At 40.9% G+C, this 26,550-nt stretch overlaps 1 protein-coding gene across 1 annotated transcript in view; it reads right to left on the bottom strand.

Moving 5' to 3' along the window:
• Window positions 1-26,550, bottom strand: part of LOC126250820 (matrix metalloproteinase-14-like) — a 120,401-nt gene that overhangs the window by 78,536 nt on the left and 15,315 nt on the right. Inside the window, exons 2-3 of the mRNA XM_049951590.1 lie at window positions 5,340-5,492; window positions 4,847-4,959 (exon numbers count right to left, since the gene is read on the bottom strand). Of these exons, the coding sequence (XP_049807547.1) occupies window positions 4,847-4,959; window positions 5,340-5,492 (266 nt within the window). The remainder of the gene's footprint in view (window positions 1-4,846; window positions 4,960-5,339; window positions 5,493-26,550) is intronic.

The following is a 26,550-nucleotide window of genomic DNA, read 5'->3' as shown; positions in this document are numbered from 1 at the left end:
ACTGAGCAGCTTCTGTGGAACAATTGACCTTTGTACTGCAAACTACCACTGTGCCTGCAATGCCATAGCAGAATGGTAGCACTGTTCCCTTAAGGAGGCTATAATGTGCCATGAGACAAACTGGACGTCAGACTTGCCACTAGTTCTGCTGGAGCTTTGGAAAATGTGCAAGCCAGAAATGGGTGTGTCACCAACTGTATTAGTATATGGTGAAACCTTAAACCTGCTGGGTGAATTTGTTGATTTGAGTGCTACACCAAAAGGCAGCACAGACTCTCCACATTTCATAGATGAAATAAGAGAGAGAATCTCACATATCCACCCACAACCAGCATCCCAACATGGTAAGCACCAGACTTTTGTACACAATGAATTAAATAGATGTACACATTTGATGCTATGTAGGGCTGGAGTTAAACTAGCGTTAACACCTCTGTATGCAGGCCCTCACTGATCTGTCATGAGATGTGACAAAACATTCGAGATCATGGTCATGGAAAATGAAATACCATCTAAATTGACTGTGTTAAGCCTGCGTTTGTTGTAGATGAACCTTTTGGTATCCGCTCTTGTCCTCCCAAGCCACACCCCTTGTCTGTTGCAGAGCAGCGAACTCCAAACCCACAACAATGATGTCTGCTCACAAGATGTGCTCCGGTCACAGTGTGTGCTTCCCAGCAAAGTACATGGACGATTCCTAGGGCAATGCATAGGACGACACTCTGCTCTCCCATGGGGGGCTGTGTAGAAACTGTAGGAGGTCGTGACTGGCTCATGCCTGACAGCTAGAGATCAGCTGATTGCAAAATGTCAGCTGAGTTGGTGCATCAGCCACAAGGGGTGCTGGCAGTTGACTGCTCTTTGTTGAGACACAGACATCTTTGCATCTTACATATTTACTTTTGCTGAGATGTTGATGGAGACTCTATCATTAATACTGCTTTTGGTTAATCGAACATTATTTTTTCTTTTACTGTGTTAGATGTACGCCACACCAAGTATCATTAAAAATAAAATGTTGAGTTTAAATGTGCCTGCAGATAGAGACATTGAGAGATATAAGGCAAGACTTATAGTCAAACACTGTGCTCAGAGGAAGGATTATGATTATGATGAAACATACAATTTTTTGTGCCAAATGGATGTCAAAAAGGCCTTTGAAGATACCTGAAGATGTTGCAGGTCAAAAGAATCAAATCTTAAAATTAAAAGAAGGCTTTTTATGGACTGAAGCAGGTTCCTCACACGCAAAATGGAGCACTTGATAGTTTTGTCAAAAGTATTGGACTTAGACAGTCAAATGTTGACATCTGTTTGTACAATGGTAATTTGGAAGCTGGTAGAGTGTACTTACAAGATCAAAAGATATTTGGGAAATCAGTTTTTCATGCAAGATATGGGAGAATTTAAATTCTTTTTGTCATTGATTTCAAACAATTAAATGATGGGATGATAATGGCTCAAACTACATATTTGCAAAAACTACTGGAACATTTTTACTTGGATGGTTGTAACCCACTTAAGACACTAAAGAAGACCAAACTCACAGTGGAAAGCAGACTAGAGCTAAATAATGATCAAGATTACTTATGTGAATCTAAACTGTTTTGTTAGTTGATAGGTTGTTTGATGTATGGATACAGTAGTACATTATTTCAGCAGAAACCAAACCAAACCAACTGAGATCAATTGGAAGGTACTTAGAAGAGTATGGGAGAGTGGGAGCTGAAGTGATTCTTTGCCACATAGATGCAGATTTTGGCAGTTGAGAAGATAATAAGCCTTCATCAGGATTCCTTCTGCAAGTGTATGGAAATACAGTTTGTTGGACTACAAACTGTTAAAGCTGAGTCTCCTTATCTTCAACTAAAGCTGAATATATAGCCATGGCCACAGCACCAAGTGAACTTCTATGGTTAGTTCAACTGTTGACATACATAGATCTCAACTACCTAATGAGAATTCTTGAAGACGGTCACCCTTACATTCATTTGCTTGAAAGATGGGAGTGTTGAAGAATGAAACACATTGATATTAAATGCAATCTGATAAGAGACTATGTGAGCAAAGGAACTATTGGTATATGTTATATAAATACAAAAGAGCAGCTGGTTGACATTTTGACTTAGCCATAACCCAGTGAAAAATTTGAAAAGTTGTGAGATCAATTAAATGTTGTCAGGGTGGGTTGAGAGTTGTTTAAATTGAGGACTGTTGAGGGCTGCAATTCAAATATCTCAAATGAACTGCTTTTTTTCAGTATGTTTCTTTTCCTTTTTGATGGCAACACTGTGCTATTATCTTTTATTTTGTTGATGATATGTGCCAAATGTTACATTTTTGTTGTGCTTATTCAGAAAACAATAAAATTTATCTGAAGTTCAACAAATAAATTGTTATTATTACAAGTAAACTGATAATTCTTGTGCTTGAAGAATGGCAGCCGCTTTCTTTCTAAATCTATCACATATCCACATACAACTTGATTTTTGGTATCAATAAAAATCAAAACTAATCAAATATATATGATTTTATGCAGAAAACCCATGAAATAGTCACATACTGTACTAATTTGTAAAGGTATTGACCATCGCTTCACAAAGCTCTTGACAGAACTGACTGTTATGATCAATTTGTTTAACAGTATTGCAGATTGTTACTTTTTTACACAAGGGGAGGCAAAGCAGTTAATGCATAGGATTATTGTCAGTATGGTTATGGTTTAGATATTTGTTGTATTTCACACTGTGGAAGACTGGATTTGAAGTTACCAGCTAAATGGAATCGGTAATTGTAAGGAAATTGTGAAATTATTTACTGCATCTGGAAGCACTAAATTGAAAGATATGTACAAATATTCTCAGGTTATTATTTTATGATCAAGTATCAAGGACCTTTGATTTCTACATGGGAGATATGTAGAAATGTTATTTTTTTCTAATGACATACAGGTAACTGAAGGCATGTTGCAATATGGTTCAAATGGCTCTGAGTACTATGGGACTTAACATCTGTGGTCATCAGTCCCCTAGAACTTAGAACTACTTAAACCTAACTAACCTAAGGACATCAAACACATCCATGCCCGAGGCAGGATTCGAACCTGCGACCGTAGCAGTCATGTGGTTCCAGACTGCGCGCCTAGAACCGCTAGACCACCGCATGTTGCAATATGTCTTGGTTGATGTACCAGTTAAATCACTTGATAATCAAACTATAATTAACATTTTTTTTTTCGTAAATCATAATTTTCTATAGAATCAACTATGTGGTTAGGGTAGCTGGGGCAATGACTTCAATTTGAAACTGCAGGAAAATCTACCCCTCATTGACCACACTATTAGAAAAACTGCTTTACCCCCACCTACCCTATGTTACAAGTTTGATACTGAGTAAAATATCAGACACTTATCAAAAGTCAAAAACTACTACATCTACCCAACCATCTTGATCCATGGCTTTCAGGATGACAACTGAGAGAAGTGCAAGTTGGGTTGTATGTGACCAGTGTTTTCAGAATCCTTGCTGGTTGGGTTGGAGATCAGTTTTTTCAATGTATCTAACTGTGTCTGAGCTCATAAATGTTCAAATATTCTACAAGATATGGATGTCAAAGATACTGAATGATAGTTTTGTGGGTAACTTCTGGGCTCAGCCTTGTAGTTGGGTGTAAATATGCCTTCCTCCAGCTATTGGGCACAGTTTTTGTTTGAGGTATCTAGGGTATATTATGGCTAAAAGATTGACTAACTCAGCTATAGCAGATTCTACTAGAGATTCCATTGCATCATGGAGCTATGTTCAGTTGTAATGATTACAGCTGTTTCTCAGAGCCACATAGATAACTCTTTGCATTGGTGCTCCATCTCTAATGACCACAGGGGACCTTAAATCCTAATCATTTTTCCCTTCCTTCCTATGGTAGTCACTGATGGAGTCATATATTGCCATTTCGACATTTAAGTGTGTTGCATTAGGCATCTGTCTATACTCCTATGCAATGTTTCACATCTGTTCTGTAGTTGTGGCTATTTCTTTAGTGTATGGTCATAATTTGTCAAAGACTTTTGTGCCAGAATATAAAAAGTGACAACAAAAGTCACACCTGAAGGCAAAATCTACAGACAAAATATTTTTGCACCTTGCACTGTGATTCTGCACCTACATATAATGTGCATACGTCACTTAACAATGCATGGTAGAGGATACATTGCCCTGGTATTAGACACTCTTCATTTCATTTGAGTAAAATATACACTAAAAAAAGTAAATAAATAAAATTAAATTAAATTTTTAAAAAACCTGCATTTTGCTGGCTGGATACACAATACCAGGATTGCAATTTGGCAGATGGACTAGGGTGGAGTGGGCGTTTTGTGGGGCGGGTGAGTAGGAAAGAGAGAGGCAGGAGGCAGAAGAGGGTTGGGGGTGAGTAGCTAGTGGCTTGGATGGAGGTGTCAGGTTTGCTGGCTAGGAATGCAGGGAGGATGGGTAGCAGATGCACAGGCTAGGCATGTGATACATGAGTACTAGAACTGTTGGGGTGCGCCAGATGATGAAGGTGATATGGCGATGTGGACTGGGAAGGGCTGACAGGACAGAGGAAGGGAAACTGTTTGGTACAGGGTGTTGGAACAGTGGTTTAATGGAGTTTCAGGCCAGGAGGGATAAGCCTGTGGCAGGATTGGAGTATGAAGTGCTGGGTGGATGGACTGATCAGGTTTTGCACCTGGATCTTCCACAGGGATCATATTGTGAGATATGCCTTCTTCCCATACATTGTTACAAAATATAAATGAACAAGAAATACAACAAATACATGTGAGGGAAAAACAAGAAGACTTACAAGTAGGTAATATGTCTTTTCTTCCAGCCATCAGATCCCACAATATATCTCTTGCTCCTTGTCCTGTTGGTATGCTTGATGTCAGGAACTCCACATCTTGGGGATTTCATTAACTGATAAAATACAACACTACAGTTAGCATAAGACTAAGTGACAGAATGAAAGCAGTATCTGTATGTGACCCATAACGACTGAAGGTTAATTTCATATTTTCAAAGTCAACGAGAAAATGTGAATAGGATGTTATGAATTGCATAAAACCAGATATTTGGTCAGAACATATAGTTCATCTGCTTTTGTTGTTATTAGTATAGCATTTTCAGATACCATAGTCCTTAGGTCTATTTTAATTCTTTGCTGTCTGTAAGATAAAATTATTATAAAAGTTGGTAAATAAATTTCTAATTTTATCGTGATGGTTCATTTATTCTTGAGACAACATACTGATGAAATTTAGTTATTTTTATCACAGTAATACAGTAAGCAACTGTACCTGAAGTGTTGCATTGTCAAGAATGCCTGTTTGGTTAAGAGCCCCAAATCTCTGCACCTGTTTGATGACTTCAACCATGTCTTCATTTTTGTACAGAGACTCAGATACTTGTGAGCTTGGATCCAGATAACCATACTGCTTCATGAAATCTAGCTGAAAACAATATTGGGATTAGATAAAGGAAGAAGAATAAGTAGTAGTCCAAATAGTTGCCTCAACTTGTATCATTTAAAGAAAAAATGTTACTGAAAGTCATTATGAAATTCAAAACACAAAATGATGTTTACTGATTTAATGAAACATTTTACTGACAGCTGAAATGAAAACTAAAATATTATTATGGCATTAATTATATTCTTCTTGCATTAAAGATAATTATCTCAGTAGCAAAATGTAGACATTTATGGGATAAGACTAAACTGGATGAACAAAACTGAACATAAAATGAAAGCATAGCAAATATGTTTATTCAGTATCCAGTGTGCATATTTTGTTGATCTTTATAAATTATCTTCATAAATACAAAATGAAAAACAGTTTTGGCTGTTCTAAAACAAGATTTTTCCTTACAGCATAGAAATATTAATTAAAGACCTGAACTCTTTTATACCAGGAACTGGCAAGATAACAAAAGAAACATTAAATTCTAAACCTTAATCTTACAAAAACACATGTTAATAATAGAAGTAGTAAAGGTAATCATTCACTGTATACTTTAGCGACTATTCAAAACAATCTTAAATGGAACAATCAGACTACACAAGAAACGGGTAAGGCAAACTCTACATTGCAGTTTATTGGTAGAATCCTGAAGTGATGCAGTCCTTCAACAAAGGAAATTGCTTACAATACTTTAGTTCGTCCAGTATTAGAGTTTTGTTCGTCTGCATGGGACCCTTACCAGTTGGGTCTGATTCAAGAGATTGAGAAGGTCCAAAGAAGAGTGGCAAGATTCATGACTGGTACATTTAGCCATCATGAGAGCGTTACAAATCTCATAGAAAGTTTGAAGTGGGACACACTTGCAGATAGACACCATGCTAAATGGAAGAAGCTGCTCACTAAATTCCAAAATCTGATCTTCACCAAAGATGTAGCGCATATATTATTACCACCAACTTTCAAATTGTGCAATGATCACCATTCAAAGATAAGGGAAATTAGAGCTCGTACTGAGCATTCAAACAGTTGTTTTTCCCTCACGCGATCTGTGAGTGGAACAGAGGGGGAGATATATGCTTTGGTGCAAATAGTGCCCTCCGCCACACACCGATTGGTGGCTAGCGATGTGTATGTGTAGATGTAGATGTAGATAGGCAATGAGAGGTGAATAGGAAAATAAGTAAGACCGAAATCATTGATAAGCTTTTGGACAACGTTCTTCTTTGGGAATAATAGACTAACAAAAATACTTACACATTTTAACACATTGTACCCTGTAATGTTATACAGCATTCTGGAGAAGTAGTGTGTCCCTCTAGGCTTCTTACTTGTGAAAGATATGAATAAGAACTATAAGACAAGTTGTTATAGAGACACACATATGGTGCACATTTGATATTTCATTTGTATGTGGAGAACCATGCCAAGGGGTAGCAGATGTGTTCAACACAGGACGGCACTCACAGTAATTCAGTGAGAGGAAGACCTGCACTGACAATAATATATAAGCTCCTAGCATCGCCGGCCTACAGTGAAGAAGTGCAGCATTCTTGGAGGAATATATATGGAGGCTTTGTGCTGGGCATTCTGATTTGACAACTAATGCTACCTAGAGGATATTCTATATATTTGGGGCAATACATGGATTGGATATACAAGAGGTGTCTGGATATTTATTCAAGGAAAGTAGAAGTTGCAATGTTGCATTTTGTTGCAACAAGCAGAGAACAATGAGGTAATGAAGTACTTCATTGTCACATTGAAGGAAATGCTCCAAGAAAGTAAGATCAAGAACAACAATATTAAATGAGCATTAGGTAATACTCTATGTAGCATGTTTAATGGTGTGAGATATTATGTTGAGTACAGTGGGTAATAGGAACAAAACACAGTGGGGTGGGGTCAGAATAGGGATGGAGGAAGGGAAGGGTAATGGCTGGAGAGGAGAGGCAGCAAGGCAGTAGAATAGTAATGTGGCACCTATGTGCCTGCCCTGGTGCAGGAGGGTAGTCTGTGTGTGGCACTCACTGAACTGGAAGAGTGGGTTAAGGGGAAAGGAAGAAGATTCAGACTTCCACTGTGTGGCTGCAGATTACATAGAATGGGAGACATGGGAGAAGAATAGGAATGAGTGTGAAACGGGGGTTAAATGAGTTTGAGACCAGAAGGATTACAGGAACAAAGCATTAGAACAACTGCCATCTACACAATTCGAAGAAGTTGGTGTTGGTAGTGGAGGATTCAGGTGTCAGGTAGTGAAGCATGCTGTGCTCAGCAGGATGCTCAGCAAGTGTGTGGTTAATCACAGTTTGGCCATTCATTGGATTCCATAAAAGATGAAATTTCAGAAAAGTTGAAAGAGTTAGTATATACACCAATAATGTTTAGATATTACAAATAGCATTAACAAGTGAAGTAACATGATGTAAGCTTTAACAGTTGGTGTTTACTTCATAAAACTCCTGGCCTGAGAGACCTGGTCAATATCTAAAACCATTCCTTGATGTTTCGTTCCCAGCTGTGGTAGACATCTTCAGAGGAAACCCAATAACTGCAATACTGGCCCAAGGGCCACCAAATTCATACAGTGCGTAAAGAGCACCACCATTTGTCATGTGGTGCTGGTTGCATGATTATCTCTGGTTGCACCATCATTCTCAAACAGAAGTAATCAATTGTCATTCTGTAGGTACAAAATTGACATCCATATTTTATCTAACTTAAAACCTCAGCCTCCTCTTTTTCTGTTAAAATTATTATGATCTTCACGTATTTTTATGGTTTCTCTACAGATGCAAAAATACATTGTCATTGTTAAAATGCTCATCTCACTGAATTTTATTTCATGGTTTCCATCTTGGGAGACATGTTTTGCTATGGCTGATTTGTGATTTGTCACACTATGTCCCAAATATCAGTTCCTCTTGTGTTCAGCTAAGTGAGTGTTGGTACTTTTTTCTGTATTACCAACACATACTTGCCCACAACTTCAGGGAATTTTGTATACCTAGGTGGCGCTGGTGAATGCTGTCCATTTTTTGCCATTCATAAGCATTCTTTTATCTTCTTGGTGGGTTAAAGATTGTTTCAGTTCCATACTTGGCCAACACTTTTCTTGTTAATACAAAAGAAGAAAAGTTCCCCAGTTAATAAGTCATTTTTCCTTATTAGTCCTGACTTTATCTCTTCTTGCATGGACTGCTCAGGCCACCTACTTACTGGAGTAGCTATAGTTCTTGAAGTCAACTGTAGGCAATTCAGCTCTGGTTGTAAATAAACCAGCACACAAATTTTATTAGCCCTGTCCACCTAGGTTTTAATGACCTTTTTTGTCTTGGGTGAGGTTGGATTTCTTGTGGAAATGTCGAACAATGTTGGTAGGTTTCCTGTACATCTTACAGCCCAAAGTACCATCCACATTTTTGACCATAGATACATGCAGAAAGGTGAGTTGCCCATTGCTCTCATTCTCCAATAAAACTTGAACTTTTAGGATAATACTACTGAGGTATACAAAGAAGAAATCCATGTCTTCTTTACTATATGTCCATAACACAAGTGTGTAATCTACAAAGTAGTACCACTTAGTTAGTCTTTTACTCGCTACCTGCAGTGCTCATTGTACGAAAATCTCCACAAACAAATTACCAGCAACAGGAGTAAGTGGGCTGTCCAAAGCCACCCTGTTCATCTGCTTGAAGACTGCTGTACTGGAAATACTTTGTACTGAGACAGTGTCTAAATAAACCTACTAAGTCAATCAGAAACATATCTGCAACATATTAAACACAGTCTGATCAGTCCCTAATGCAAACACCTGGCAGGGATTTTTCTGCCTGGCCAGCTGCCAGCTGGTGGCGATGCTGGCTGGCCTGTGAGGCTTTTATTTATGCAAGTAGCATGTGTTTGTTAGGCAACATAATACAGTGTATTGAGTGAAAGTATTTCAAATGAAATGTCAAAATACAAGTATTCTATTCACTAAAGAGTATTCATCTATGATTCATACATGTGTACAGAATCAGCAGTTTTCAAGAGAAATTCCCTGATGTTCAAAGTGCTAATTAGAATACAGTTCATTGACTGATGAATAAATTTTCCAAAACAAGAAGTATTCTTGACAGGAAACATACAAAAGCACATATAGTACTCACAAAATGAACTCTTGATAACACTGTGCATGCTCTGGAAAGGTCTTTTAGAAAATCAGTTTGACATCTTTCTCAGCAAATACAGAATTTTTATGGCTCTGTTCAAATTGCTACAAAATTACTGACGTTACAGCCCTATAAAACAACTGCAGTGCAAGAACTTAAACTGGGTAACCCTGCAAAAAGTTTCTAGTTCTATGAATGTATTTTGAAAAAGGTCTGTGACAGATAAATTGATCCTCACCTAACTTTCTTTTCAGACAAATCATGGTTCCACCTAAGCGGAAACATTAATTCACAAAATAACCATTACTGGAGTTCTGAAAAGCCTATCATAATACACCATGCACCCCCGCATGATAAAAAAATATAAGTGTGATTTGCTATTAGTGGAGAGAGAATAATAGGCTATATTTTTTTTCCCAGGAAACAGTTAACAGTGAGAGGTTCATGGAAAATATTTCATGTCCTTTTTTGGCCAATTAACTGAGAGAGAATGTGGTTTTGCAGGACTCTGTGACAGCACATTCAGCTAACTTCCCATTACAGGAAATTCATGACATGTTTGAAGATAGAGTTATCACTAACAACATATGGCCTCCTCAGTTCCGTGATTTAACCCCCTGTGATTTGTATCTGTGTGTGTGGGGGGGGGGGGGGGGGGGGTTGCATTAAAAGAGAGATTGTACAGATCAAACTCACACACTTTATATGAATTTAATACTAAAAATCATTAATAACATGGTGCCATTTCTCAGAGGGAACAGCACGCCATAATAAGCAATTTCCTAAGCATGTTTCAGACAGAAATGCTTAAGCAATGAAGGGAGGCAGTTCCAGCACCTCCTTGCTTAGTGTACATTCTCTTAAAGTGTTTATGTTAAGTATGTTAAAAATAACTAACTTGAAAAATCATACTATATTTACCATGGGCCTCCTGTCACCCATGCCACAGGTACAGCAGCTGCCTTCACCAACAGCTCGCACACTGTGAATGCAGTTGCATTAATCATTGACCACCCTCTAGCTTCATTCACAGGAATTATCATAAATAGGAATACAATACAAAAACTGACAAGAAGCTTTTAATTTTTCAGGAAAATGTGCTGAGTTCTTAACACAACTATCAGTTCTACCAATGTATACCTGTAGCAATGTCACTAAATATCTGCTTGCAAGTGGGAGACTCAACGCACTCACAATCAGTCTCAAAGGAACCTCTGACATGTATTGTCATGGTAAGCCTTACAGTATGGGCAGGTAATCGTCTGTCCTACATTGTTGTTTCTTACTGTCCAAGGACAAAGACACTTATACCAGTTGATTGGTACTTCTTAAGACTTTTATTCCATGAACTTTCTGAAGCTTCTTATAAGCTGTCAGAACTGGAAGGACATTAATATTCTTGTGATGTTCTTCACTCTCCATCACAGCTGTGGTGCTACCCATGTCAGCAGTAAGCACCAGAATGTTATATCCAACAGCACTTTCCTTTCCATTTGTGACAAATTATGGTAGGTGGCTTAGGTTTACGTAGTACTCTAGCCGTTTGTATCCTAATTTCATTAGCGGACTGTGGGATAACATATGGATTCCTGCCTAGGTATTTGCTCTAATGTCCTCTGTGGAAACCTTGTGATGTCAAGGCAAAATTACTTCCTTTAGATAGAACTGGACTAGCACCTTCAGTTAATTCACTACCAGCCAAGTTAATAATCATTCAAGAATTGTCAGCAATTAAAACTTCTCATTTGTTCTTCTGTAAGTTATCAAACTTGCTGTTCTATCTATTAATTGACACCTGTGCACTGAGTTCCATGGCTCTGAATGTTAGCCCATGAACCTTTTCCTAATCACAACACTGCATGTAATTACTGATATATAAATGGAGGTGAAAAAGCTTACTGCTAGCTTCCGCCACTTACTGCTAGTTCCCGCCAGTTCTCTCAATGTCTAATGGATCTGCTCTTGTAACACTGTTAGTTCTATGTGGCTGCAAATGTGATGAGCTTGTTCTGGGAAAACTGTACTCCTAGTCAACTTCAGAAATTTTAGAACTGTTGAAGTATCCTGGAAATGTAACAGGAAAGTGAGCATACCCAGTTGTTGCGCTTTCTTCTTGTGCAATCCATCCAGTCGTAAAACCAATTTTCACATGTCCTCCTCATAGAGGCAGGAAAGTGTTGGCCAAGTATGAGGTTCAAACAACTTTAGACCCATGAATCAGATAAAGTAATGGTTAAGAATGGTAAAATACATACATTGTTTGCAGACACATGGGTATACAAAATTGCATATCGTTGTAGGCAAGAATATATTGAATCCATAAACAGACGTATTAACGCCCTGTAATGTAGCAGGCCAGGAACCAACAAAATGAAGATATCGATGCCAGGGTTGATGCATATTCTGATACATATGTCACATGTAGAACAAGTATTTTGTAGGTGACTCCCTAAATACTACTTGTCTCCATTACTGTACAATTTAATAATTACCTTCAGACTCAGGCGCATTTCCAGCTTTCAGATTATCATTATTTTATGTAATTCTATTTTGAGAGAAATTTCCAGACTGCTGGTTTTGCATCAGCTGCTCAATTCACATTCTCAAGCTCTCTATTTCACAAACATCAGATGTATAATGTTCATTAATAAAGCAAGATTAAAACCAAATATTAACAATGGAGGACCTTTTATAATTAAAAATCAAAGCAATGTTAGCTGAAATTAATCATTAAGGTCACACTCCTGGCAGAATTCCATATTGAGAAACATGTTTAACAATGGATCAACTTAATAAGTTAAGTGTATTTTCATATTTTGTAGATCATATTTCTGTATCTGTATCTATATAAAAGCACAATTTTTATTAGAAATTTAATTATATACATATTAAAACAATAGTATGTGCAGTTGTGGTTGTTAAAAACTTGTTTACAAAACAGTGGCAGAGACCACCTTAGGGGCACTTTTTCAGTAGCAATTTTACAGTGAAGTATGTGTGTAGTTCAGTCAGTGTTTTGTCTTGAGTTCAGTCTCCTTTGTAATATGTCTGTCATGATTGATGCACTTTATGTACTTAATACAAAGGGTCTGCTACTCCTAAAATCATTTCACACTCTCGCTTTCCACTATAGTTAGCCCACTCAAAAATTCACTTTTTATCTTGGCTTGTTCTGATTCTGACCAGTGTTTGTTTCGAAAAATTTTCTCAAATTTGCTGTAAGACAAATTAGTACCCTGGTTTTCCCATGACAGTATTTTTCCATCCAGAAACTTCTTTACAAATTTAATTTTAAATTCATTGCTCATTTCAGGAATAAAATTACCATAACAGTGGTAAACAAAGCCACCAGGATGGATTCTGCCTACTACAGGAAAGCTTTTAATAGTTACATTAACCTAATTATCACTACAGCTACTGACAAAACTCTTTGAAGCCAAATTTTCTTGTAATTCAGCAAGTTTCCTGCTAATGGCAGACACATTACTTCTGAATGCCTCAACAATTCCAGTACTGTTCATTAAATTTTTTTGTGTCTACAAGCTTGGTACTAATTGTAATAACTTCAAGTTGAACAAATATATTTCAAGGAAGACACAATACATGAAAGTCACAGATCAAGTAAACAGAGTAAGACATGTGTACACTTTAACAGTCAAATCATAACTGAGTCCAAGTCTAGCGGCCACTGGCTGGCTGGCCACTTAGGTGGCACTGCTTCTGCATGGCTGGCAGACAGCACCGCATGTAGAGGACGCGTGTAACTGTGCGGTGGCACTTCGAAAGATCGGCGAGTCACAACACTTTTCCCCCCTTTGAATTTATTGCACAGGTCTTGATGGAGGTGGCCTGTAGATTGCTAACGTCAAAAGGTGTTGTGTGACTGTTCATAAAGTCTTGAGGAGGAGGCTTCCCGTACAGACGGAAGTGTCCCCGATGATAATGGGTCGAGATGACAGGAGACGTGGGGGTTGAATCTGCTGGGGCCCCATGCACCAATCTGCCCATTGCAGCAAGTCCGGGTGTTATAACAGGAGACATGGGCGATGTGTCCGCGTCCGTAGGAGAAGGAGGCGTGTAGAGTTGCTCCGACAGATTATGGTCATCTGGTTCCTGCAGGGGCACGTCTCCTGGTGGCGTCAGTTCTCGTGCTGGCACCGATATGATGGTGAGAGGACTGCGTTGTGAGTAATGAGAGATTCCAGTATCCCGAGTGGCAGGTAGAGCCGAAGGTGGTGTAGCGGCATCCGGAACAGGCGTTGCCAGCACACGAGGCCGAAGCTGGTCCAAATGATGCATTGCAACTCCCGTGTCCGTCTGGATTTCATACAGGCGTTGGCTATGGTGTTGTAAGATGCGGAAGGACTCCATTTTGGCTGCCTGCCATATCCCCGTACACATACAAGGTCTTTGGCGGTGAACTGGCCAAGCGAAGGCACCTGCGGCCGTGAGGTGGAAGGTCGCAGAAGATGAAGTAGTGTGCGAGGCTGTTGGCCATGTAAGAGCTCAGCCAGGCTGTGGTCGCCCATGGGGGTGAAACGGTAAGAAGCCAGAAATTGGAGAAGTGCATCATCAGCAGAAGAAGTCAGGAGTTTCCTCATCTGAGCCTTAAATGTACGGACCAGTCGTTCAACCTCACCGTTTGACTGTGGATGGAACGGAGGAGCCATGACATGCATGATGCCGTGACGGGCACAAAAATCCGCAAAATCAGAAGAGGCAAATTGCGGACCATTATCAGTAGCAAGAGTAGAGGGAAGGCCTTCCAAAGAGAAAATCTGAGCTAGAACATTGGTGGTTGCCGCGGTGGTTCGCGACATGCAACAGACAATGAAAGGAAAGTTAGAGTAGGTGTCAATAACGAGAAGCCAATAAGTACCTAAAAAAGGTCCCACGAAGTCAGCATGAATACGCTCCCAGGGCTTCTCAGACGAAGGCCACGGTGACAAAGATGCCTTCAGGGTGGCGGCCTGTGACACACAAGGGCCGCAGGCAGCGACCATGTGTGCGAATTCAGAGTCAATGCCGGGCCAGTACACATGACAGCGCGCCAGAGATTTTGTGCGAGAAACACCCCAGTGCCCTTGGTGAAGGAGGCGCAAGACTGAAGCACACAAAGACGCAGGTACCACAACATGCGGCGAAGCATTTTTGGTGGAAAGGAGGATAACACCATCCCTAGCCGTGAGGCGGTAACGCAAAGCGTAGTAGTTCTGCAACGGATCAGAAGTCTTAGCGGATGGACGATCTGGCCAACCCTTCTGAATACAGTGTAAAACCTGGGAGAGGGTAGGGTCAGAACCCGTAGCAGCCGCCAGCCGGTCCCTGGTGATGGGGAACCCGTCCACAACCCACTGCTAGGCAACATCCATCCCTGTCGAATGCCAGATCAGGACCCATGGGAAGGTGAGACAGTGCATCAGCATTTGCATGTTGAGCTGTCAGCCGGAAATGAATCTCATAATTGAAACGAGACAAGTAAAGAGCCCACCCTTGGAGGTGGTGTGCAGCCTTGTCGGGAAGTGATGTTGATGGATGAAACAAGGAAACAAGTGGTTTGTGATCCGTAACAAGATGAAATTTGGAGCCATAGAGGAAAACACCAAACTTATGAAGAGCATAAATAATGGCCAAAGCTTCTTTTTCAATTTGAGAATACTTTTGTTGGGCATCCGTGAGTGTTTTGGAGGCATAAGCAATGGGTTGTTCAGAACCGTCAGAAAAACGGTGTGCAAGGACTGCACCAACCCTGTATTGAGAGGCGTCTGTGGCAAGAACAAGATGTTGGCCAGGTTGATAAGTAGCCAGGCACGGGGCCTGTTTCAGCATAGTCTTCAATTTCTGGAAAGCCGCATTGCATATCACGGACCAGTGAAAAGGCATGTTTTTATGCAACAGGCAATGCAACGGCTGAGCCACTAAAGCAGCAGGCGGTAAAAATTTGTGATAGTATGCTGTTTTCCCCAAGAAGGCCTGCAGTTCCTTAACAGATGTAGGGTGAGGAAGGGCATGGATCACAGCGACAGTTTGCTGAAGTGGACGAATACCATCCCGAGAGAGTTGAAACCCCAAGTACGTGATAGATGCCTGAAAAAATTTTGATTTCTGAAGATTACACTTAAGACTGGCAGTCCGTAAGACATGAAAAAGTGTGCGGAGATTTTGAAGATGTTCGTCAGTGGTGGAGGCCAGTGACAACAATGTCGTCCTGGTAATTTATACACCCAGGGACAGTGAGCAATAATTGTTCCAAGAGTCACTTAAAGAGAGCAGGGATGCTGGCAACCATGAATGGCAATTGTTGGTATTGATAGAGGCTGAAAGGCATGTTAAGGACCAAAAACTGCCAGGAAGCAGCGTCGAGAGGAAGTTGATGATAAGCTTCGGACTGGTCAAGTTTAGAAAAATACTAGCCTCCAGCAAGTTTAGTGAACAATTCTTCAGATCAAGGCATAGGGTAAGTGTCGATAAGGCATTGAGCATTTACAGTGGCTCTGAAATCGCCACAGAGATGAATGTCACCATTTGACTTAGCAACGACAACGACAGGAGAGGACCACTCACTGGAAGTGACAGGAAGCAAGACACCTGAAGCAGTGTGACGATCCAGCTCCCATTTGACCTGAACACGAAGGGCCACAGGAATGGGTCGAGCCCGAAAAAACTTAGGCCGAGCAGTGGGTTTGAGCGTGATATGAGCTTCAAAGTCGTTTGCACGGCCTAACCCAGGAGAAAAAAGGGACGAAAATGTCGTCAATAAGGAATCCAATTGAGCATAAGGAATAGCATCAGAGACAATATTGACAGAGTCATCTATGGAGAACCCAAAAACGGGAAAGGCATCAAAACCAAAAAGATTCTCCACATTACTATGGTCGACCACAAATATGGGAACAGTGCGAACGACAGATTTGTAAGATACCTCTGCAACAAATTGTCCCAAGAGAGAAATTTTCTGTTTATTGTAAGTACATAATTGCCTAGTGACAGGTGACAGGATTGGAGAACCCAACTGAAGATATGTCTGAGAATTGATGATAGTGGCAGCAGAACCAGTATCCACCTGCATGCGAACATCTCGACCAAGTATTTGGACAGTGAGGAATAACTTCCCTGAAAGGGAAGAAGTACAATTGACAGACAACACAGAATCAGAATCAGCGGCATGTTCATGAACATCATTTATGCGGTCAGATTTGCAAATGGATGACACATGACCCTTTTTTTGCATTTGTGACACACGGCCCAACGTTGTAGACAATCTTCTTAAGAATGTTTCGTAAAACACCGCGGACATGAAGGGAAGTGCCATGGGTTTTGCTGCAGTTTCTTAGAGGTTTGTTTACGGTTAGGCCGAGGCTGCGCTTGGGAGCGTACTACGGCCACATCGTCCGGCGGGGACACGCCACACTCTTCGTCAACATCGCACAGTGGTTGTATTTCCCCATGCCTCTATTTGCGCTCCAGCGGTGCGTGAAATTTCAAAAGATTGAGCGATGGATAGGACTTCATCTAGAGTCAGATTTGCCAACTGAAGGGCACGTTGCCTAACTTCTTTGTCGGGCGCCGATCGGATAATAGCATCCCTTACCATGGAATCGGCGTAGGATTCTTTGTGAACTTCAGTAACAAATTGACACTTTCTACTGAGGCTGTGAAGTTCAGCAGCCCAAGTGCGATAGGATTGATTTGGTTGTTTTTGACAACAATAAAAGGCAACACGAGAGGCTACCACATGCGTTTGCTTTTGAAAATAGACGGACAGAAGTGAGCACATTTCAGCAAAGGACAAAGACGCAGGATCTTTCAAAGATTGTAATAACTTCAAGTTGAACAAATATATTTCAAGGAAGACGTAATACATGAAAGTCACAGATTAAGTAATCAGAGTAAGATGTGTGTACACTTTAACAGTCAAATCGTAACTGAGTCCAAGTCTAGTGGCCACTGGCTGGCTGGCCGCTTAGCTGGCACTGCTGCTGCATGGCTGGCTGACAGTGCCGCATGTAGAGGACGCGTGTAACTGCGCAGCGGCACTTTGAAAGATCGGCGAGTCACAACACTAATGATAGCATTTATTTCTCTTCAAAATTGTGTTTAGTTTGAGCTATTTCTTGCTTCAAAATTTGATTTTCCTGGTTCACAAAGCTTCTGCCCAAATAAATTCATGCATTCAGGCCAGAAGGAGTGCAATGTCATGCTGATAAGTGGACTTACAGTGCCAAGTAAATTTAAGTTGATTTTCTAATCACTGAAGTAACATGAGATACCCTCTCAATCCACATTTCTTGTCAGGGAGTGCATATTTCTCACCCCAAACTGACAGGTCCCCAATAGGACAACTCTCAGTTTCTCCCTGCTTTTTCCCTGTTATGTTGTCTTCTGTTGTCTTGTGGTCTCATATTTTCTCCCTATGGCCTACCTTTGTTTTCAAATTCTATATTTACACTTCTGTTCCTACCACTACAGTGAAATTTTTTTCTGTTTTCTTCTATCCTACATTTATTTCTGTAATTTTCTATGTTCCATCTTCCACAAGTTTTCCAATTGCAGTACTGGTTTCATACCCCATGCTGATAACCACCAAAACCACCAATGATTAAAATTCTGCCTCCTATTTTTCTCTAATGCTCCGTCCATCTTGACAACATATTTCAAGAATTACTCAATAAAGTCATCAGGTCCTTAAACAAACCCCTATAGCTCTCTTCTTTTAAGAGTGTTTTCAGTGAAAGTACACTAGTGACTTGTTTATGGACCTGATAACTCTACTGATTAATTCTTGGAACATGCTGACAAGATGGACAGAGAATTAGAAAAAAATTGGAGGAAGAATTTTAATCATGGGTGGTTTTGGTGGTTATCAGCATGGGGAGTGGAACCATCATTGGAAATGGAAAAATTATGGTAGAAGGAATATAAAAAATTGCAGAAATAAATATGGAATAGGAGGAAACAGAAGAAATTTTCACTGCAGTGAGAGGAATAGAAGTGTAAACAGAGAATCTGAAAACAAAAGGAGTAAATATCAGACCACAAGGCAACAGAAGATAACACAACAGCGAAAATCCAAGGAGAAACTGAGTCATCCTACTGGGGATCTGTCACTCTGGGCGAGAAATACGAACTGCCTGACAAAAAACGTGAAGCATCAAGAAAGGGAAGGAGGAAATAAACTGAAACTTCATGTATTGAGAGGGTATATCACATTACGTCAGTGATTAAAGACCTTTCTTAAATTTACGTATACTTGGCAGTGTAGGCCCACTTATCAGTATGACATTGCAAACCTCATTGCAAACCTTCTGGCCTGGATGCATGTATTTGGTTGGGCAGGATTTCACAAAACCATTGTATCCCCTCCTTGAGGTAACCTGGCCCACATCTGTAGTAACTGGTTGTTGATATCCCGGATATGAGCACAAGGACAGAGTTGATATCCAAGCTGGTCCGGCATCTGTTCTGTTGAAATCAGATCCTTGGATCCTTTGGACACAGGAGTATTTCATCATGACACAGACAACTGATATAGACATGTGCTACATGTAGACATGTGTTGTCCTGTTGAAAAATAACACAATGATACAGTCACATAGGAGATAAAACATGAGAATGCAAGCCCCGTGCCATCAGATTTCCCTCAGTCACAACCAGATGTAACACGAAGCCAAATCGGAAGGCTCTGCATACCACACCACCAGGAGTAACACTGCTGTGCCTCTCTAAAGCATGGGAAGAATGGGGCCTCTCCTCAAGACACCACCATTCTACTAATGACAACCATCTGAGGTAGTGCAAACCAATATTCATCGCTGAACCCAATGCAACTCCATTCATACAATTCTGTAGTTCTGTTGCTACTAGTCCCTGCACGATGGTGTGGGATGACACATAATGTTGCAAGAGGTCCATTACTTGTTCATGAATGGCAGGTGCTGTTACGATTTGTTTCATCCACAATATGGTGCTCCTCATTTGATCCTTTGCCACAAGGATCATATCCTTGTGGAAGACTCACGTGCAAAACCTGTCCAATCCACCCACCCAGCACTTCCTATTCCAGTCCTGTCACAGGTTTATACTACCCCATCAGGAGCCGGGCTCTGCTGCAATCATAGCACAGCTTCTTATATTGGTATGACTACCAAAAATCTGTCCACCAGGATGAACAGCTACCACCAAACTGTGGCCAAGAGCAAAGTAGACCATCCTGTGGCACAATATGCAGCTGATCAATGGCTACTTCACTACCCGAGCCATCTCAATCCTTGCCTCCACCACCAGCTTTTCTAAACTGTGCAGATGGGATTGATCCTTACAACACATTCTCCAATCCCGGATTTATCCAAGCCTCAACCTAGAGTAACCACTCTTCCCAACAGCTTCCACCCCCTCTTTCCTATCATCTCCTCCCCATTCTCATCTCCCACACTGTTTATTTGCAGCCCTGTGCCAAGGCATCTGTCTGTCTTTCCCCATTCCTCTCTTGTTTTGCTCATTTTTTTTCCCCACATCCCTGCCCCACAACCTCCTCATGCACCTGTTGACAGTCTACTCTCTGCACACTCCACCAGATTGCATTTGTCTCACTCCTCACCTGTACACTACTATCCCTTTCCCTTTCTCTGCCCCCTGCATATTGCTGCCTGCTCTCCCACATTATGTTGCCATCTAGTCTGAGATGCTGGAGTTGGCAATTATGTGTGTGTGTGTGTGTGTGTGTGTGTGTGTGTGTGTGTGTGTGTGTGTGTGTGTGTGTGTGTGTTTCTCTTTAATGATGAAGGCTGTGGCCGAAAGCTTCAAGTGAGTGTCTTAATTGTACCTATCCGCAACTTGATCTGTCTTTTTTATGGTAAGTAGCAATGTATCTTTTCCTACACTGTTGAAATTCCTACAAGGTGTTTCCATTGTTTGATGAAATTTAATATGTTTAATAATCAGTGAAGAATTACAGCATAAGAAGTCACCCTCATTCTGCCAACCACCTCATCAAAGAGGGAGGAGGAGCGGACAGAGATTCAAAGCACTTTCTTGTCCTTGGCGTAGGAAACTGCCCCTAAAGGTGGATGATTCAGCAATGATCAACAGCATGAAGATGCAGAGAGCAATGGAAACCACTGCTTTAAAGACACATAATATGTATCCACAGGATACATGGCCTGTAATTGAAAAAGTGTCATAATGACCTCCCCATTGGCAAAAGATTCTGAAACAGCCCCCATTCAGATCTTCATGAGGAGACTGCCATAGGGACATGACAATGAGAAATAGATTGAATAACCAACCAAAAGATAACATTCTATGAGTTGAGGCATGAAATGTCAGAAACTTGAGCATGGTAGGAAAGCTAGAATATCTGAAAATGGAAATGCAAAGGCTAAATTTAGATATAGTAGGAGTCAGTCAAGTGAAATGAAAAGAAGACAAGGATTTCTGGTCAGATGAGTATAGGGTAATATCAACAGCATCAGAAAATGATATAATGTCAGTAGGATTCACTATGACTAGGAAGGCAGGGCAAGGAGTGTGTTGCTGTGAACAGTTCAGTGATAGGGTTGTTCTTACCAGAACTGATAGCAAACCAACAGCCACAATGATAGTTAAGGTGTACATGTCGACAGTGCAAGCTGAAGATGAAGAGATAGAGAAAGTATATAAGGATATTGAATGGGTAATGCAGTACATGAAGGGAGATGAAGATCTAATAGTCATGAGGGACTGGAATGCAGTTGTAAGGAAAGGAGTAGAAGAAATGGTTACAGGAGAATATAGGCTTGGGACAAGGAATGAGACAGAAGAAAGACTAATTGAGAGTTCTGTAATAAATTTCAGATAGTAATAGCGAATGTTCTGTTCAAGAATCACAAGAGGAGGAGGTATACTATGAAAATGCCAGGATAAGTGGGAAGATTTCAGTGACATTACACAATGGTCATACAGAAATTCCAAAATCAGATACTGAATTGTAAGGCATACTCAGAAGCAGATATAGACTAAGATCACAATGTACAAGTGGTAAAGAGTAGTCTGAAGTTTAAGAGACTAGTCAAGAAGAATCAATGTGCAAAGAAATAGGATATGGAACAATGAGATACACTTGAAGTTCTCTAAGGCTATAGAAACAGCAATAAGGAATACCTCAGCAGGCAGTACAGTTGAAGAGGAATGGACATCTCTAAAGATGGCAATCACAGAAGTTGGAAAGAAAAACATACGTACAAAGAAGGTAACTGTGAAGAAACCATGAGTAACAGAAAAAATAATTAAGTTAATCAATGGAAGAAAGAAGTACAAAAATATTCAGGGAAATTCAGGAACACAGAAACACAAGTTGCTGAGAAATAACATAAATAGAAAGTACAGGTAAGCTAAGATGAAATGGCTGCATGAAAAACATGAGGAAATTAAAAAGATGTGATTGTTGGAAGGACTGACTCAGCATATAGGAAAGTCAAAACAACCTTCAGTGACTTTAAAAGCAAGGGTGGGAAAAATTCAAGTGCAATGGGAATTCCATTGATAAATGCAGAGGAGAGAGCAGATAGGTGGAAAGAGAACACTGAAGGCTACTATGAGGGGGAAGATTTGTCTGATGTAATAGAAGAAGAAACAGGAATCAATTTAGAAGATACACTATTAGAATCATAATTTAAAAGAGCTCTGGAGGACTTAAGTTCAAATAAGGCAGAAGGGATGGATAACATTCCACCAGAATTTTTAAAATCATTGGAAAAGTGGTGACAAAAAACCATTCACACTGGCGTAAAGAATGTATGAGTCTGACTCTTGGAAAAATTCCGAAGATGCAAGAGCTGACAAGTGTCAGACTTATCACACAATCAGCTTAACAGCTCATGCATCCAAGTTGTTAACATGAATAACATACAGAAGAGCTGCCATTCACCACATCAACTACAACTTTGGTCTGCATCATCTTGCATCCTCGTACAGTCACTTAACTTCGACACCTTACTGTACACCGTAGCATCATTAGCAAACAATTGCAGATTGCTGCCAAACTTATCAGCCATACCATTCATGAATATGAATATAGAGAATAAGAGTGGTCCTGTCACACCATAACACCTCCATAACACCAGCGTTACAGTAGCTGTCCAATGTGTCTCTAAGGAAAGGTTCCTTAGAGACACATTGGACAGCTACTGTAACGCTGGTGTTATGGTGGTGTTATGGTGTGGTTGTGTTTTTCATGGAGGGGGCTTGCACCCCTTGTTGTTTTGCGTGGCACTATCACAGCACAGGTTTACATTGATGTCTTAAGCATCTTCTTGCTTCCCACTATTGAAGAACAATTCGGGGATGGCGATTGCATCTTTCAACACGATCGAGCACCTGTTCATAATGCGCGGCCTGTGGCATAGTGGTTACACGACAATAACATCCCTGTAATGGACTAGCCTACACAGAGTCCTGACCTGATTCCTATAGAACACCTTTTGGATGTTTTGGAATGCCAACTTCGTGCCAGGATTCACCGACCGACATCGATACCTCTCCTCAGTGCAGCACTCCGTGAAGACTGGAGTGCCATTCCCCAAGGATCCTTCCAGCACCTGACTGAACGTATGCCTGCGAGAGTGGAAGGTGTCATCAAGGCTAAGGATGGGCCAACACCATATTGAATTCCAGCATTACCGATGGAGGGCACCCCGAACTTGTAAGTCATTTTCAGCCAGGTGTCTGGACACTTTTGATCACATAGTGTACATACGTACGGGTACACGCATTTTTATAATGTGTATGGATTATCACAATAAAGTCGTTTAGTCGCAGACGTTAAGTTACCGGTGTACAATAATGTAAAGACTGTTCTACAGAACCCAACATGCTTGAAAATGATGATCACAACAGAAAACATATTTTTAGGTCCAATTTAGTTAGAATAATTATTAGGTACTTACAGATGTTTACTTTCACAGTACTCTATGCAAGTACCCACTAAGGTGCTAAAATACAGATATAGTAGAGCATTTAAGAAGAACAGCTGTTCGCATGATTAGTGGATCTGAATACCTGGAATTCACTATTATTTCTCTCCCCGGCATAAATTATTTCAGTTGTTTCTCCCCCTCATAGGCATCTGTATCAGCTGTCTAATGCCAGCATAGTACCCGAAAAACCCTTTTGGTCTAAAAAAAAAAAAAAAAAAAAAAAAACAGATGACCTATACTGTATCAATAGAAACAACACGCACCGCGCCTCGTTCATACGTGGCGAGAAAACATGTGGAATGCAAGCACAGTGGCGCCAGGAGGGAATCCAAGTTGCGCACGTCTGTGCGTGTGCGATTCGATAAATGAGGAAAGATATGTTGACCGCTTGTAGAGACTCCCCACCTCACGCGGTGATTCACACGGGCACGACGTCTCGTTAATAGACAGGCGTGACGGCCTCGCATTGCGCACAGAGTAGGACTGACGCCCGCTGCGACGGCAGTGAACGACGCACCGTCGCAGGTGTTAACATTTATCTGCACTTCCCAGGAGGCCCCGGAATCCTCCGGAATATTACTTATTTTAGCCACAGTTAGCATAGAACACTGTGAAGTTTCAACACTTACACAATCACTTATCTTACAGTTATACCGGCAATACATTTATGTACAGCTACTGGAGGCTTCGACCAATTCTAATCACTCCAGATTACTTGTAAAAACAAACAACACCTAAAACATAATTCAGTAACTTGAACTGTTTGTTTATATGAGCTAAGCATGGTGGACGAAAAATTATTCACCTTCGGGAGGCATGACTTTAATCAGTGCTACACCGGCCTTAAAATTGATAACGGCCTCTGTTCGGCAAGGCAGAGAGTCGACTAGTATCATCTCCGTCATCTGCAGCTGAAGCAACTGATTGACGATTAGAACCGTAGAAACACCAGATTGAGGGGTTATTGAATGTTACATTTCACCCTGCTGATCCAAATAGTCCCAAACTATTTTGTGCGATAAGTGGGCCAGTCGAGATACGATCGGGTGTCTGTCTGTTCGACAAACCAGAAACATGCGCGTGCAGCCCTGTGAATACGGATGTTGCCATCATGGAAGGCAGGAATGTCCACAGCATACTCATCATGAAGACGTAGAAAAAAGGACAATGCCTGGTCACCGAAAATGTTGAAATAATCGTCCTGGATAATGCTCACTATAACCTGAAAAAAGTGGGTCCCAGTTATGGCGCAAAAAACACCCCTAAAACATCATAGACCCATTCCGGGCCTGAATTAAACTCTCGACACATTATAAGTTAAAAGCCTCTTGCGGCTATCGGCGCTCTCCAATGCCTTCCATCACCTGAAAATAGCAAAATAACGACTCGTCGAACCATACTACAGACATACAGTCAGTTACTGCCTTGTTTCCGTGATTTGGCCCATCGAAGACAGCTTTATTTGCTGTCTTGAGCAACGGCCGTTTGCGAGGTACCTGATTTCAGATGTCCATTGGATGCATTTCCCTTTGCAGCTTTCGCTCGGAAACTGGTACAAATGGACCTGCATTCGCTGCCACAACACATCCTATCACACTTGAAACATATTGTCGTTGACATGGGATGCACTTGTCTCCAGCTCCTTCTCAGTGAGGATATTTTTGCGAACACTTTTTTAACGCCGTTTTACACGGTTGCGATTGCTACACCATTCTGCATCTAGATCTACATAGATACTCCATAAGCCACATACGGCGTTTGCCGGAGGGTATCCTGTGTCACTACCGGTCATTGCCTTTCCTGTTCCACTCGCAAATGGAGTGAGAGAAAAACGACTGTCTATATGCCTCCGTATGAGCCCTAATTTCTCTAATCTTATCTTCGTGCTCCTTACGGGCAATGTATGTTGGTGGTAGTAGAATCGTTCTGCAGTCAGCTTCAAATGCCGTTCTCTAAATTTTCTCGATAGTGTTCCTCGAAAAGAACGTCTTTTTCCCTCAGGGATTCCCATTTTAGTTCTCCATAACACTTGAGTGTTGTTCGAACCTACCGGTAACAAATCTAACAGTCCACATCTGAATTGCTTCGATGTCCACCTACGGGTCCCAAACACTCGAGCAATACTCGATAATACGTCACACTAGCGTCCTTTATTTGGTCTCCTTTACACATGAACCACGCTTTCCTAAAATTCTCCCAATAAGCCGAAGTTGGCCATTCGTCATCACTACCATAGTCCTCACATTCTTGTTGCATTTCATATCGCTTTGCAACGTTATGCCCAAATATTTAAGCGACATACAAGCAGGACACTGCTAACAATGTATCTGAACATTACGTGTTTGTTTTTCATACTCATCCGCATTTTCTTATATTTTGCTACATTTAGGGTTAGCTGCCATTCATCACACCAACTACAATTTTGGTCCTAGTCATCTTGCATCCTCCTACAGTCACTATAAATTCGACACCTTACCGTACACCGTAGCACCATTAGCGTACAATCGCAGATTACTGCCAAACTTGTTCAAATGGTTCAAATGGCTCTAAGCACTATGGGACTTAACATCTGAGGTCATCAGTCCCCTAGACTTAGAACTACATAAACCTAACTAACCTAAGGACATCACAAACATCCATGCCCGAGGCAGGATTCGAACCTGCAACTGCAGCAGCAGCGCGGTTTCAGACTGAAGCGCCTAGAACGGCTCGGCCACAGTGGCCGGCGCCGAACTTGTCAGCCATATCTTTTATGAATATAGAGGATGAGAGATGTCCTGTCACACTACCCTGGGGCACTCCTAACGATATCCTTGTCTTTGAACTTTTCGTTATGAACATGCAGGACAGCTGCTATTGTAAGGCTGAGCAGTTTGGCACAGATGGCGAAACTCCAGACGACTTGAGCCTGTTATTTATGCTTGAGGATTATAAGTGTGA

Source organism: Schistocerca nitens, chromosome 1 (genome assembly GCF_023898315.1).
Source record: "Schistocerca nitens isolate TAMUIC-IGC-003100 chromosome 1, iqSchNite1.1, whole genome shotgun sequence".
In the NCBI taxonomy this organism is placed as follows: Eukaryota; Metazoa; Arthropoda; class Insecta; order Orthoptera; family Acrididae; genus Schistocerca; species Schistocerca nitens.
This window is presented reverse-complemented; position numbering and strand designations above follow the sequence as displayed.